This window comes from Myxine glutinosa, chromosome 14, assembly GCF_964187855.1.
Source record: "Myxine glutinosa chromosome 14, kmMyxGlut1.1, whole genome shotgun sequence".
Taxonomy (NCBI): Eukaryota; Metazoa; Chordata; class Myxini; order Myxiniformes; family Myxinidae; genus Myxine; species Myxine glutinosa.
In genome coordinates this window covers 35042370-35056491 of record NC_136274.1, presented here as the reverse complement: position 1 = coordinate 35056491, position 14122 = coordinate 35042370, and the positions used below count along the sequence as shown (strand labels likewise).

The 14122-nt window shown below is 46.4% G+C and overlaps 2 protein-coding genes across 3 annotated transcripts in view; one reads left to right on the top strand and one right to left on the bottom strand.

Moving 5' to 3' along the window:
• The window catches only part of LOC137418387 (la-related protein 1-like), a 169794-nt gene that overhangs the window by 12238 nt on the left and 143434 nt on the right, over window positions 1–14122 (top strand). The gene's annotated exons all lie outside the window — the stretch shown is intronic.
• The window catches only part of LOC137417262 (ribosomal protein S6 kinase beta-1), a gene marked incomplete at its 5' end in the record, with an annotated part of 59911 nt that overhangs the window by 36968 nt on the left and 8821 nt on the right, over window positions 1–14122 (bottom strand). For both annotated transcript variants that reach the window (XR_013621436.1, XM_078768471.1), the window contains 4 exon segments: window positions 1059–1149; window positions 1281–1371; window positions 3688–3788; window positions 6518–6575. Coding sequence is in view for 1 of the 2 variants with exons in the window: in XM_078768471.1 (XP_078624597.1) it covers window positions 1059–1149; window positions 1281–1371; window positions 3688–3788; window positions 6518–6575 (341 nt within the window).

The following is a 14122-nucleotide window of genomic DNA, read 5'->3' as shown; positions in this document are numbered from 1 at the left end:
GGGGTTAGAGGGTGGGCGAGCTACGGGAGCAGAGTGCCTTGCTATAAATTCCTGGTTTGTTTGGTACTGGGTCCACAAGAAAAATTATACTCCATTTTTGCATCTACTGCTAAAAGTTCTAGCGTCCGTGTGTGTGTGTTTTGTATACCCACTGCGGCTGCTAATTGTATTAACAGGAAATGATAGGAAATCAACACCTCTCGGTCTTATCCACGTCTATTTGTTGTATTTCCTCTATTTGTCTATTTGTTGTATTCTACTATTTCCTCTTACGAGTCCAATTTTCATTTTGGAACAGAACAATTATGGTTAACCATTTTGAAATTGCCAAACTTTTGTCTAATGCTGAAAATTATGCTTAAAGGACTATTTTAATTTCATATTTTGTGCTAGCAGCGGCAGGTTAAAAGTGCCCGGCGAGCAGAACCGAATCAGTGTAAACACACAGCGCATGCGCACAAGGCCTCGTACGTCATTTCAAAAGTCGCGTATTGTTTTTGTTGTGCCGTGTGAGACACCAAACATGAAAATGTGCGATTTTTCAAAGTGTGGTAACACATCGTTTGTCTTTCACTATCTAGTTCCTAACGGGGTTGAGATGATGTGTACTCATCAATTTTATACTGCTGCTCCTTGGTGTGTGATGGACTCAATTGATCGTGGTAATTGTAGTCTGAAGGAGAATATACGACACAAATATTTTTAATAGATTATTCCTCGGGTAGTTATATTATCGTGAAAATGCGGAACTATAATTATATACATGAGTGTTGTGCTTAGTAATAAGGGCAGATCCTTGGAATTGGACACCTTTCTGCACATACAACATGCTGATGATTGTACACGGGCCCGTGTAATGAGAGCGATACACAGTGATGCAGTGATGCAGTGAACTGTACCACGTACAACAACTGCAAGTGTTTGAACAACATCGCGTATTTAAATAAAAAAGCAACTGTATCATCAACCGAAGAGAACCATTTTGTGGGTGAACCTCAAGCGTCATCGTGAGAACACATGCATCATACAGTATGAACAAAGCAGCAACGTTTACACACCGCGCCAGTCATCATGTCAAACAAGAGGGTTCCCAGACTCCACCAATCCACGGCGCGGTTGTGTCCACGGCGGGTAAGGATCTCCGGAGCCCTGAAACATACAGTCCTTATTACACACGCGCACCAAATACAAGTCAGGTGTCTGTGCTGTGTCACACAGCAAATACCGCTTCCAAGTATTTAAAACCTGTTCCACCAAATGCTACGCAATGTTAAACTCACATGTACTCGATGGTTCCACAGAAGGTGTGTGTGACCGCTTCATCGTGAATTGATTCTTTGCACAGCCCAAAGTCTGTCAACTTGATGTGCCCTGGAACAAGGTGTTGACACAGTCCATATGGGGGTACTTTAAAAAAACCATGGCCACCACCACTATCGCTGCCATCTTAATATTGTACAGCCACTGCCAACTCTGCAACCCCTTCATCTGTGCAATTTATAAACCCTACAAACAAGCTCATTCAGCGTTGCGCTCTTGTTGACCTGCTCGATGTAGAATTTTATCCTGGTAATTCTGGCCAAAAAAAAAAAAATTGCAGCCATCTGTTGCAACAAATCAATAAACGTAAATGACATCAATGTCTGGTATCTGAAAAGAACATCGATGAAACCATAAACCCACCGAAAATGAAGGACAACACGTTGGGCTAAGTCAGGCAATTACTGGACCTAATTTCTCCTCAATTAGAAGGAACAAAGTAACATCACTGGACCAGAAAGAGGCTCGGTGTGTGGAGGATACATTAGAGCCCTGTTGACACAGGAAGGCAAAGGTAGTTCTAATCTGGTATCGGGAAGTTTCTTCGACCAATGAGACGAAAAATTCCTTTAAGGTATCTGTGTCGCCATGAAACCCTTCCATACAACCAAAATTTGACCCTGAAGCAGTCTTTCTCAATCAAAACTTTGATCATGTTGCTGGTCTTCTCTCAGCAATGGTTGCAGGCCCTAAATCCCTATCAAGAGGTGAGGACTGTCTCCTTGGAGATATCTCGGGCATTGAACACAGTCTGGCACCCGGATTGCTTGTCAAGTTCTCTGCCCTTTGGCATTTAAGCCTGCGTTCATTTTGGATTTCTGACTTCCTCTGCTCACATGATGCAGTGTGTTGCTCACACAGTTAGTGCATTGCTTTCAAGAGAACCCTCCTCTCTCCCAGTGGAGCCTGGAGTTCCCCAAAGCAGTGTGTTGCACCCAGTCTTATTCATAATCTACACAAACGACCTCCCCAATGCTTTTTCTTCCTTTGTGCCAACGATTCCACGTTGCATCGTGCAGTGCCACAACCCATCGCTAGACAGATTGTAGCTGTATCACTCTTTGCTGATCTGGAATTGATTAGATGTTGATCTGATAAATGGAACATGTCCTTCAACCTGGGAAAATTATTGTCGTCTTACCATGTCGCTTCGGAAAGATCATCAAAACCAACCCACCTATTTATCAATTGATATGATCAGCCACTAAAATAGGTTCTGTCTCTTGAACTTCTCGGCCTCACAATCAGCCAAGATGTTTCCTCGACTTTTCCAATCACATAGCAGAGCTGGCCTTCAAAGCCAGACAGACTGGGCATCCTCTGTTGATCCAAGTCTTTGCTTTTGGAAATCACAGCTAATCTGTCTACAAGGACTGAAATGAAATACGTAGCTCAATGAAATACTTCTCTCCCCCCTATGGAATGGCACCCCAGCATCACATCTATCTCTCCTGGATTCTGTGGAATCTAAAGCTCTCAACATTATTGGAATTTCCCCCTCCACGATTTCTGCAGGGCCCACATGGTCCATCGACTGACCCCCTTTTGGTGAAACAATCTATCGACCCCCTTTTAGTGAAATTACCAAAATCCAGGGCCACTGCTCACCTCCACTCATTTGTTCCTCTTTTTCCCACCTGTGGAACAAACCTCACCATCCTCTTCAATCTCATTCTTCCCTTCAGATCTTCTGGACAGCTGTTCACCACCATCTCAGATTATCCTCAATCCAAAGCCACGATCTTCGTTAATTATCCCCCCCCCCCCACCCCCCCTACTTCTCCCCAACCCAGTCCCTCCTCCTTCCAAATTTCTGGTTTTCCCTCCTGAGAGTTTCCTTCTGCATCCACATTGCCCATCCCATGCATCCTCGCCTGCCCCCCATTCTTCCCCATACCCATCGTTTGTCTTTCTCCCTCAGCCTTGGCCTTTGGCTCTGCTGTTGGTGTTTCTCCCCTATATCTGCTGTTCCTTTTGTCCTTTTACGTTCTGACCCATTCAGTCACCGAGCATTAACTCTTTCCCGAGCTTTGACTATGTATACAAAAAAATGCATGGAATAGTCTCCCTAGAAAGGTAGTGAAAGCATAAATAATTGATAGATTTAAATTGGAATTACATAGGTACCTATAAGCATTGCTGATAGAGGGGTACATGGATATTGGTAGGATTTGTATCCCTGCATTTGCGTGTGGATGGGTGATGGTAACTGGGTGTTGGTGTAGTACAGGCATGATGGGCCGAATGGCTTCTTCCTGTACCAAAGTTCCCTGTTTTATTCATTGTTGTATGATGTTGTTTTATTCATTGTTGTTTTATTCATTGTTGTTTTATTCATTGTATGATGATTATCATGATAGTTATTACCTTGTCTATTCAGCATGACATTCTCTGGCTTCAGGTCCCGATAGATTATTCCATGAGAATGAAGGTGTCCAAGTGCCAAGGTTATTTCTGCCAAATAAAAGCTGCAAAAAAACAACACCACCAGATCTTGACATAACTACCAATAAATAAATCGATCAAATTATGCATATTCACATCAACAAGATCCGACATCAAAAGGTCTGCCAAAACATGTAAAAACTACACTTTAAAATGAATGGGAAATTTAAAAAAAACCTGATTTATGATCATACAGAGTTACCTATTTTTAATTTGTCCCGTTCCTCGTGCTGCGCTGAAGGCACTCAAGGCGGAATCACCCTATTCTTAACAAAATGGTCACATGATAATAGAAACTCAAATGCATTGGTCAATCCTTGGTTTATAAAAGGGTTCCATGAAGCCCTCCTATAAACCAAGACTTGGCCAACCTTAGTGACACACCACCGTTATAATCCAACACGTGATCACATAAAGGTGATCCGCCAGATCAATAATTTCTCTTTCACAGGAACTCAGCTGTTCACCACCACACCTTTCACTTACATCCAGGATGTGCACAAAATTGCAAGTACTGTAGTCTGTTCAAAAGGGATTGCATTTAATCGCTGAAATGACATAAAAACTGGATTTGGATTATCATGGCACCCAATCGTGTTTAAATCTGGTCATCCATGAACGGGTGCTGGGTTATCATGGCACCTATGAGCTGGTGCTGGCTTATCATGCACCTATGATCTGGTGCTGGCTTATCATGGCACCCAATCATGTTTAAATCCAGTCGTCCATGAATGGGTGCTGGGTTATCATGGCACCTATGAGCTGGTGCTGGCTTATCATGCACCTATGATCTGGTGCTGGCTTATCATGGCACCCAATCATGTTTAAATCCAGTCGTCCATGAACGGGTGCCGGGTTATCATGGCACCTATGAGCTGGTACTGGCTTATCATTGCACCTATGAGCTGGTGCTGGCTTATCATGCACCTATGATCTGGTGCTGGGTTATCATGGCACCCAATCATGTTTAAATCCAGTCGTCCATGAATGGGTGCTGGGTTATCATGGCACCTATGAGCTGGTACTGGCTTATCATTGCACCTATGAGCTGGTGCTGGCTTATCATGCACCTATGATCTGGTGCTGGGTTATCATCGCACCCAATCATGTTTAAATCCAGTATTCTATGATGTTTAAATCCAGTATTCTATGATGTGGTGCTGGCTTGTCATTGCACCCAATCGTGTTTAAATCCAGTCATCCATGAATGGGTGCTGGGTTATCATGGCACCTATGAGCTGGTGCTGGCTTATCACGGCACCAAATCATCTATGAATGGGTGCTGGGTTTTCATGGCACCCAATCGTGTTTAAATCCAGTCATCCATGAATGGGTGCTGGGTTATCATGGCACCTATGAGCTGGTGCTGGCTTATCACGGCACCAAATCATCTATGAATGGGTGCTGGGTTATCATGGCATCCAATCGTGTTTAAATCCAGTAATCTATGAATGGGTGCTGGGTTATCAGAGCAGCCACAAGTGTTGAGGGTGCTCAAGCACACCACACCATAAAGGCATAAATGAAAAACAAAACTAAAGATTCTCCTTGTTTGTTATGGTCTGACCTGGATACCTTGTAGTGAACTCGCCAGGAATAGTTTAAACTTAAATATATCTCTCATTAGCAAAAGTACCCATTGCTTTGTTGACGGATTCACTTCAACGACGGCATGATGTAATTCACAAACATTCTGCTCTATTCACTCTATAATTTGCCCGAGGTCATCTTCCATCTGCTTTGGAAGTCAGGTCACCTCACATCAACTTTGCTCCATGTCCTCCACTAAAGTGTCCATCCAGTCCATGTCATCCCCATCCTTGCTTCCTCCATATCCTACCTTCTCATTGCTTCCTTCACACCCCGCATCCTCATTCCTTCCCCTGTACCTCCCTCCCCCGCCCCCCCCCCCACTTTGCTTATCGCCCTGTGTCCCGACCCTCATCTTCTCCCTTACCCTTATATTTTCCCCCACGTACCGACCCTCATCTTCTCTCCCTGCTTCGTGACCCTTATCTTCTCCCCCGCGTCCCGACCCTTATCTTCTCTCCGTGTCCCGGCCCCTCGTGTCTCCCACCGCGACCCGACCTCAGCTTTTGAAGCACATCATCATACTAAAATACGCAATGTGGTGTCTGTCTGTCTGTCTGTCTGACGATTTTTGACTGTGATAAATTCGGTCGTTACTTATCCAATGTCAACCAAACTTGGCAGGGAGACTAAGGGTTACGCGATGGAGGTTGTATCGATTTAACTCCCCCCCCCCACTCCTCCCCAAGGGGAGTTTCTCCACCAAGGGGGTTGCATGTTGAGGTGTACATATTTCCGTGTTAAGATAGCTTCATCATGGCACACAGCGTGGCACACATTGAATGTTGAGCTTTGTCTGCATGTGAAGCTTTTCAAACACAGCACGGGAAGCGACCGCCGGAAGAGGGACACAGCCAAACGCACGGACAGACATCACAGTTCACATTATATAATAGATGGCTCATTCAATTTAGATTTTTTTTCTCAATAGTCCACATGATTATGAAGTTGGAATTAATTCATTAAAATGTGTCAACCAAATGTGCCACTTGTAATGAGGAATTCAGTTACAATGAGCATTCCTTCCAATGAAACTGTAATGTATTTACCAACAGTAAGCATCCGACTAATGCATTAATATGTGAATTTTGACGGCCATATTGAGAGTCCATTAAACCTTACTAGAATCCGTTCTCTCACAAAGAGGAATCGATTCACATACCAGGCCGTATCCTCCAGGAAAATCCCTTCCTTTTCCAGCTGCATGAACAGCTCTCCCCCTGCAAAGCACAGAACATCGACACAGGAGGGCATCGCCGACAGCCCCAAATAGCTGTACAAAATGAATACTGGTGATTTATAAGATTGGCTCAAAAACCACCTTGAACAGAAAGTTAGTGCATTATGGGAAATACAGCAGAAAACTTTTATTGATAGAGTTGAGGGTTGTGGAGGAGCTAGAACATAGAACGGATCACAATGCGACACAACAAAACAGGTATGAGAGGGAGATAAGATCATTTGATAATAAGAGGGACTTTTAACACAAGGGATGTGAGGAAGAATGAAGACTAGGGGAGCAAACAGGGGGTGCACAAGATGGACAAAGAAGCAAACTTTCAGGAAGGAAAACAGGAAAGTTGAAAAGAGGAAGGCTTGGGGAGAATTAACAGGGGTAGAAAACATCCTGGTTTTGGATGGGGAACGATCTGAGATCGTGGTGAACAGCCGTCTTGAAAACAGACTGCCCAAAGGGGAGAGTAGTACTTCATAAAGCTGCACATGAAGGCCTTGTAAGTGGATAAGAGCTCAGGTGTTCCAAGGAAGACCTTTGCACGACGGAGGATGCCCAGTCACAACTGGCTTTGGAGAACAACTTTGAGTTGTGCTTTGACCAAGAAAGATCATGGCTGAAGAGTGAGGCCTAAACGTTTGAGACTAAACATCTTCAAGGGCATTGTTAAGTAAGTAGATGGGAGGGTTTTCCAGATGGTTCTTTTGGAGAGAGACAGTGTGTGAGATTTCTCAGGATTGAAAGACGTATTCCAAGTATTTGACCAGCCTGTGATTTCATCAAGGTCTACAAAGCGGGAAGAGGCTGCTGCCTGCCTATCTGAAGGATGAGGGATGTCACGGAAGAGGGTGGAGTCATCAGCAAAGAGATAAAGGGGATTTTCTAGAGAGATTGTTGATGAAGATTCGGGATAGTAATGGGCACAGAACACTGCCTTGTGGCACACCAGCCTTGACAGGGAGAAGAGATGAAAGGGTCCCATTGAGACCAACACGTTGGTTACGAGAATGAGGGAAGTCAGGAAGCTAAGAGTGGAATTGGCCTTGGATGATACAGCGGGCCACAGAGAGTTTGGAGATAGAATTGGCCACAGAGAGTTTGGAGCGCAGGGTGGGATGCCAGATTGTATCGAATGCTCGACATGATGCTGCCACTACCCTGCTTCACGGTGGGCATGGTGTTAGATTGGTGATGAGCTGTGCTTGATTTCCGGCAGACGTAGCACTTTGCATTCAGGCCAAAAAATTACATTTTCGTCTCAGCAGACCACAGAATCTTTTGCCTCATCTTCTCAGTATTTCACAAGCCTTCTTTTTACAAATTCCAGGTGTGCTGTCATGTGCCTTTTTCTCAAGAGCGGCTTCCGTCTGGCCACTCTTCCATAAAGCCAAGACTTGTGAGGTTCTGCAGAGACTGCTGTCCTTCCAGCAGGTTCTCCCATCTCAGCCAAAGAACTCTGTAATTCTGTCAGTGTGGTCATTGGGTTCATGGTCACCTCCCTGACCAAGGGCCTTCTTGTTCGGTTGCTCAGTTTGGTCGGATGGCCAGCTCTAGGAAGAGTCTGGGCAATTCCATATTTTTTCCATTTCCTAATGAAGGAGCTCACTGTGCTCTCTCTATTAGAATTTGTTATATCCTTCCCCAGATCTATGCCTCCTCACAATTCCATTTCGGAGTCCTAAGGACAGATCCTTGGACTTCATGGTGAAGTTTCTGCTCTGACATGCACTGTCAACTGGTGGTACCTTATATAGGAAGGTGTTTCTTTCTAAATCATGTCCAATCAATTGAATTGGCCACATGTGGACTCCAATCAAGTTGTAGAGACATCTCAAGGATGATCGAGGGAAATTGGACGCACCTGAGCTCAATTTGGAGTGGCATAGCAAATGGGTTGAATACTTATTGACTCAAGACATTTCAGCTTTCGTTTTTAATTCATTTGTAAAAAAAATCTAAAGACATGTTTTTACTTTTGTTACATATTTAGGGGAATGTATGTGAATTACTATTCAGGGTTGCTTATTAATGTGTAGTCGATTAAGGGTTGTTGTGGTTGGAGGGTCAGGAGCCCTTTTTTTTTTTTTTTTTTTTTTTTTTTTTTTTTTTTTTTTTTTGTATACAAGATCGAGGCTCGTGAAAGAGCGAACATTAATCACACAGAAAGACAAACCGACACATAAAACATATAACATAGGGAGCGGTAGACAAGATGGGGAGAGAGGGGGAAGGACACAAACACAACATTTGAGAGCAGGGACCGAGAGACATGGAGACATCGAGAGATCTGTGGGAGGGAGAGGGCTTTGGGGGGGGGGGCGTGGGAAGGGGGCAGTGGGAGAGGTATAAAACATATGCTCACTGCCAGGACTTCCAGGAAAGAAGTTGGAATTTCAAACAAGGTGGATCTGGGGTGAATTAGCGGGGGTAGAAAAGATCAAGGTTTTGGATGGGGGAAGATAAGAGATGGTGGTGAACAGCTGTTTTAAAGACCTGGAGGGAGGAGTGGGATTGAAGGGAGTGAGGGAGTTTGTTCCAGAGGCGGGAGAAAAGAGGAATGAAAGAGTGAAGGTGAGCGGAGAGCCGAGATTTCGGCAGTTTAACCATCAGAGGGTTGCTGGCAGATCTTGAGCGACCTGTAGGAATATTTGGGGGACAGAGCACAGAGAGAGCTGGGGGTGCGAGGCCGGAGAGGAGTCGGTAGAAGACAGAAAGACCACCTACCTGCCTGCGGTGAGTGAGTGAAAGGCCCTCAGAGATAGCTTCATCGCGGGAGATTCCAATAATTCTGAAAGCTTTGGTTTCAACAGCGTGAAGCCGAGCTAGGTGTGAGGCAGGAGCACCGGCCCATAGGGGAGAACAGTATTCCATTGAGCTGCGGATGAAAGCCTTGTATGTGGTGAGGAGCTCAGGTGTGCCGAGGAAGGACTTCGCACGACGGAGGATGCCCAGTCGGCGACTGGCTTTGGAGGCCAGCTTGGAAATGTGGTTTTCCCAAGAAAGATCATGGCAGATAGTGAGACCCAAAATCTTGAGCGACAGAACTTCTTGGAGAGGATTGTTGAGAAAGTAGATGGGAGGGTTGTCCAGTCGATCTTTTCGGAGAGACATAGTAAGAGTGTGAGATTTGTCAGGATTGAAAGACATGTTCCACTTGTTTGACCAGTCTGTGATTTTGTCCAGGTCTTCAGAGAGTGAGGAGGCAGCAGACTGCCGATCTGAGGGATGAGGAATGGAGCGGCAGAGAGTGGAGTCATCAGCAAAGAGATAGAGAGGATTTTCGAGAGAGTCAGAGAGATCATTGATGAAGACCAGAAAAAGCACGGGGCCCAGAACACTGCCTTGGGGAACTCCAGCCTGAACAGGAAGAGGAGATGAGAGAAACCCATTCAGGGCCACACGTTGACGACGACTAGAGAGGAAGTCCGCCAGCCATGCGTGGAGATTTCCATGGATACCAAAGGAGGAGAGTTTGGAGAGCAGAGCGGGGTGCCAGACCGTGTCGAAGGCACGTGATATGTCGAGGGAGACAGCTCTAATTTCCTGTTTGGCATTGAGGACCTCCATCCATTGTTGAGACAGCAGAAGCAGCATGTCCAGAGTAGAGTGACCTGGTCTGAAACCAAATTGATGATCAGAGATCAAGCCATTGGAGAAGAGGAAAGATTTCATATCAGAAGCAATGATGGATTCCATGACTTTGCTGATAATTGGGAGAAGGCTGATTGGTCTGTAGTTGCTAGGATCTGTTTTTGCACCTTTTTTGTGCAAAGCGGTGATGTTGGCTGATTTCCAAGCAGATGGCAGTTGACCTTGAGCAAAAGAGAGGGTGAAGAGAACAGAGAGAGGGTGAGATAGAGCAGCAGAGCAGGATTTTAGGACCCGTGGGCTGATGCCGTCGGGTCCAGTTGCAGAATCAGAGTCGAGGGTTGACAGAAACTTTTCCACCTTGTCAGGAGGAAAGGACACGGAGTCCAGGAGCAGCAGGGTACGACTGGGTATGGTGGGTACAGAGAGGGATGGGTTTGGGACACAAGATTTAGAGGCAAACACAGAGTTGAGGCATTCAGCTTTTTCACGTGCGGAGTCAGCTGTGTAGCCGTTTGAGGTAAGGGAGGGGATGGAGGGGGAACAAACACCAGAAACGGATTTGACCAGACGCCACCAGGATTTGGAAGAGGGAGACAGATAAGAGAGTTCGGTCTTGAGAACGGAGAGATATTGTTTCCTGGCTCTCCTGAGGATGGACACACACTTGTTTCGGGCTTTGTGAAAGGAAATGAGATTTCCTTCCGTTGGATTTGCTTTCCAGGAGACGAAGGCAAGTTGTTTCTGGGCAACAGCCTCACCACAAGATTCCGTGTACCATGGACGGGAGGAAGGGTATGACAACTGAAGACGAGATGGGGTAAATCTGTGCATGAGAGAGAGCAATTTACTTTGGAAGAATTCCCAGGATGAGTTGATGTCAGAGGTGGTAGAGATGGGAGACCAGTCCAGATGATTGATGGCTGCTTGAAGACCGTGCCAGTTGGCCTGAGTGAAATGCCAGACTCGTCGACGCTGAGCAGGCTCCCTGAGGATGGTCAGAGAGATGTCCACTTTAACAAGGACATGATCAGATGATCCGATCGGAGCAGAAGAAGAGCAGCAGACATTTTCAGGGAAGTTAGTCATAACCAAGTCCAGAAGAGAAGATGTTCCGTTGACTGAGATCCGGGTCGGGAAATTGACAGATTGTGTCAGTCCCAGTGAGTCGCAGAAGTCCTTTGCTGAGGAGCCATGGCTGGTGAGAGAGGTACCCACACCCAGCCAACTGGCATGATGACAGTTGAAATCACCACATATGAGGAAGAGAGAGTTGGGATGAGTAGATAGAAGTTGGTCCATATCATCAGACAGCGAGATGTAGATGGAGTCATCACTGTTTGGTGGACGGTACAACACACATATGAACAAGAGGTGGGAGCGAAGGGGAAGCCGTAGCCAGAGGTATTCCTGGGGGTGAGGTGGAGAGAGTGCAGTGCAGGGCGAGTGAGGAAGAGAGTTTTTGATAAAGATAGCAACCCCGCCTCCAGGACGAGGCTCAGGTCTATCATACCGGAGGAGGGAGTAGCCCGGGAGAGATACTATGGAATCAGAGACATCATAAAGGAGGAAAGTTTCTGTTAAGCAGATCACGTCTGGTTTGACAGAAGCAACCTGTATGGAGAGATCAGTTAAGTTTGAACGAAGGCCCCGGATGTTTGAGGTCCATACCGTTAATGAAGAGGAAGGGGGAGCATCAGATACAGAACAGGGGGGAGGAGGGGTAGGGTAAGATGTGGAAGAGGTGGAAGAGGTAGGGAGAGCTGTTGAAGGTGTGTCAGAGATTTCAGAATAGCTCGGAGAAAGGGAAGGATGGGGCGGACAAAAGGTTTGATGGTGATTGGGTGAGCCACAATGAGGTGTTATTTGAGGAGGGGGAAGAGCGAGGCAGAAGGTTGGGGGAGATGGAGGTGAGAGTTTGAAGGGGGAAGAAGCGGGGAGGACGCTTTGAGGAGGGGGAGTGAGAGGGGGGAAATTGAGAAGCAATGAGGGTGGGGAGATTTGAAGGGGAGGGGTGAGGGGGGAGTTTGGGAGGGAAGGGACAAGGGGAGGGATTTGAAAGGGATGGGATATGGGGGAGATTTGGAGCGGAGGGGTGAGGCAGGAGTCTAGGAGGGGAGGGGCGAGGGGGCGTCTTGGCGGGGAGGGGTGAGGGGGTAGTTTAGGAGGGAGGGGGCAAGGGGGGAGATTTGAAAGGGATGGGTGATGGGGAAGATTTGGAGGGGAGGGGTGATGGGGAAGATTTGGAGGGGAGGGGTTATGGGGAAGATTTGGAGGGGAGGGGTGAGATTGGATTTTTGAAAGTGTACGATTTATGGGAAACGAACATTTATTGCAAAATGAGTTTCTTGTGACCTTCGAGTTAAAAATACGTTTAAGGACGCTGGATGGAGGATGGAGTGCAGGAGAGTTTAGGGAATGTAGAAAAAAGGCACTATAGGAGATGGAAATTTTTTTGGGGATGAATTGATTTGGTGAGCAAGTCGAAAGCAGCCTTTTAAAGAAGAAGAAGAAAAAGGTGTTATAAAATATGACGGAATACATAACTTGAGGGGAAAGTGTAAACATTGAAGGTTAATGAGTGAAAACTATCTGGGGAAATGGGGGAGAAACACGTGGTCGAAGAACGAACGAACGAATAAGAATGAATAAACGAATGAGAACAGAGAAGGAAATGTTTTTTTTTTTTTTTTTTTGAGTTGAGATTTACACAAGGAAGTAGGCTATGGGTGAAAAGTCTGGGAATACAGAGAACGAAAGTTATTGGATCACAAACGACGGACCACTGAGAGAAAAACAAAGCCTCAAGGTTGTACAGTGCACACTGTACAAGGCCTTGCTCGCGACACGGCAAACAGACGATCAATTTATGAAAGATAAACACCGAGAAACAACCAAAGTTGCACACAATAACTTCACACACCGAAAGATAAATACAGTTTCGACAAAATACAATTGTGAACAGACTTAACTTCGAAAAACGTGGAGACCGTGTGGAGCTTCGAAAATCCCTGCCGCCGTCTCCAAGATCTCGCGAGATCTCCAAGCCCTTCTGGAAAAAGAGACCGGAAACGGAAGGAAAAAGACACGAGGAAGAAAAGCGACGAGGATTCTTCTTCCTCGCCCCGCTCCGACGAAAGGTGGGATCGATCTTGCGCCGCGTGGAAAAGTGGCGTTCCCCAAGCCCGTCTGGCGAGAGGAGTTACCGGGACGTGTACCTACCCGGTGGAGACGTCAAGTTGCCGTGGGGCCGTGCACCGACCCAGCGTCTGGCACCGTTCGCGGCACCGTCTACAAAGACGCGTACGGGTCGCACGTTGGGGCCTAACACGCGTTGCAAGCGGCGTGGGGCTTTTGCTTGCTTTACCGTACCCGCTTCGCGCGGCCACGAGGGGGCTGCAGTCGTGGTTCCCGGTACGATACATGCCCGGTGGAAACACGTCCACCCGGGGTTCGTTCAACCGCCCGAGTGCGGCGACGCCGGCCATCATCTTGGTCAGGAGGGGCCCAGAGACATTGTGAGGGACAGAGACCAAAACGGGGGTCGTGAGTACAAAAGGGGACACACATATATAAGATGGCCATCTTAATCATCTAGGGGATTGATTGATTGTTGAGTGTGAATTGTGGATGGCGGATTGCTCGGGGAATATACCCTTGATTGTATCATTGAAATTGTATGGTATCATTACCCTTGAAATATATCATTGAACATCAGTTTTCTCTTGGGTGGAATTCATAGGGATTGCGTTGCGAAAGCGCATATATAATACTACTTTCTGGCGAAGTTCCTCTCACGGTCCGGGGGTCACCGAGACCAGGTAGTCACCGAGGGGACCACGTAACACTTTGTCATTATGGGGTATTTTGGGTAGAGCAGTGACAAAAAACCCCTCAATTTAATCAATTTTTAGGGGAAGTGGCAAGCCTACTAGCCGGACCTTA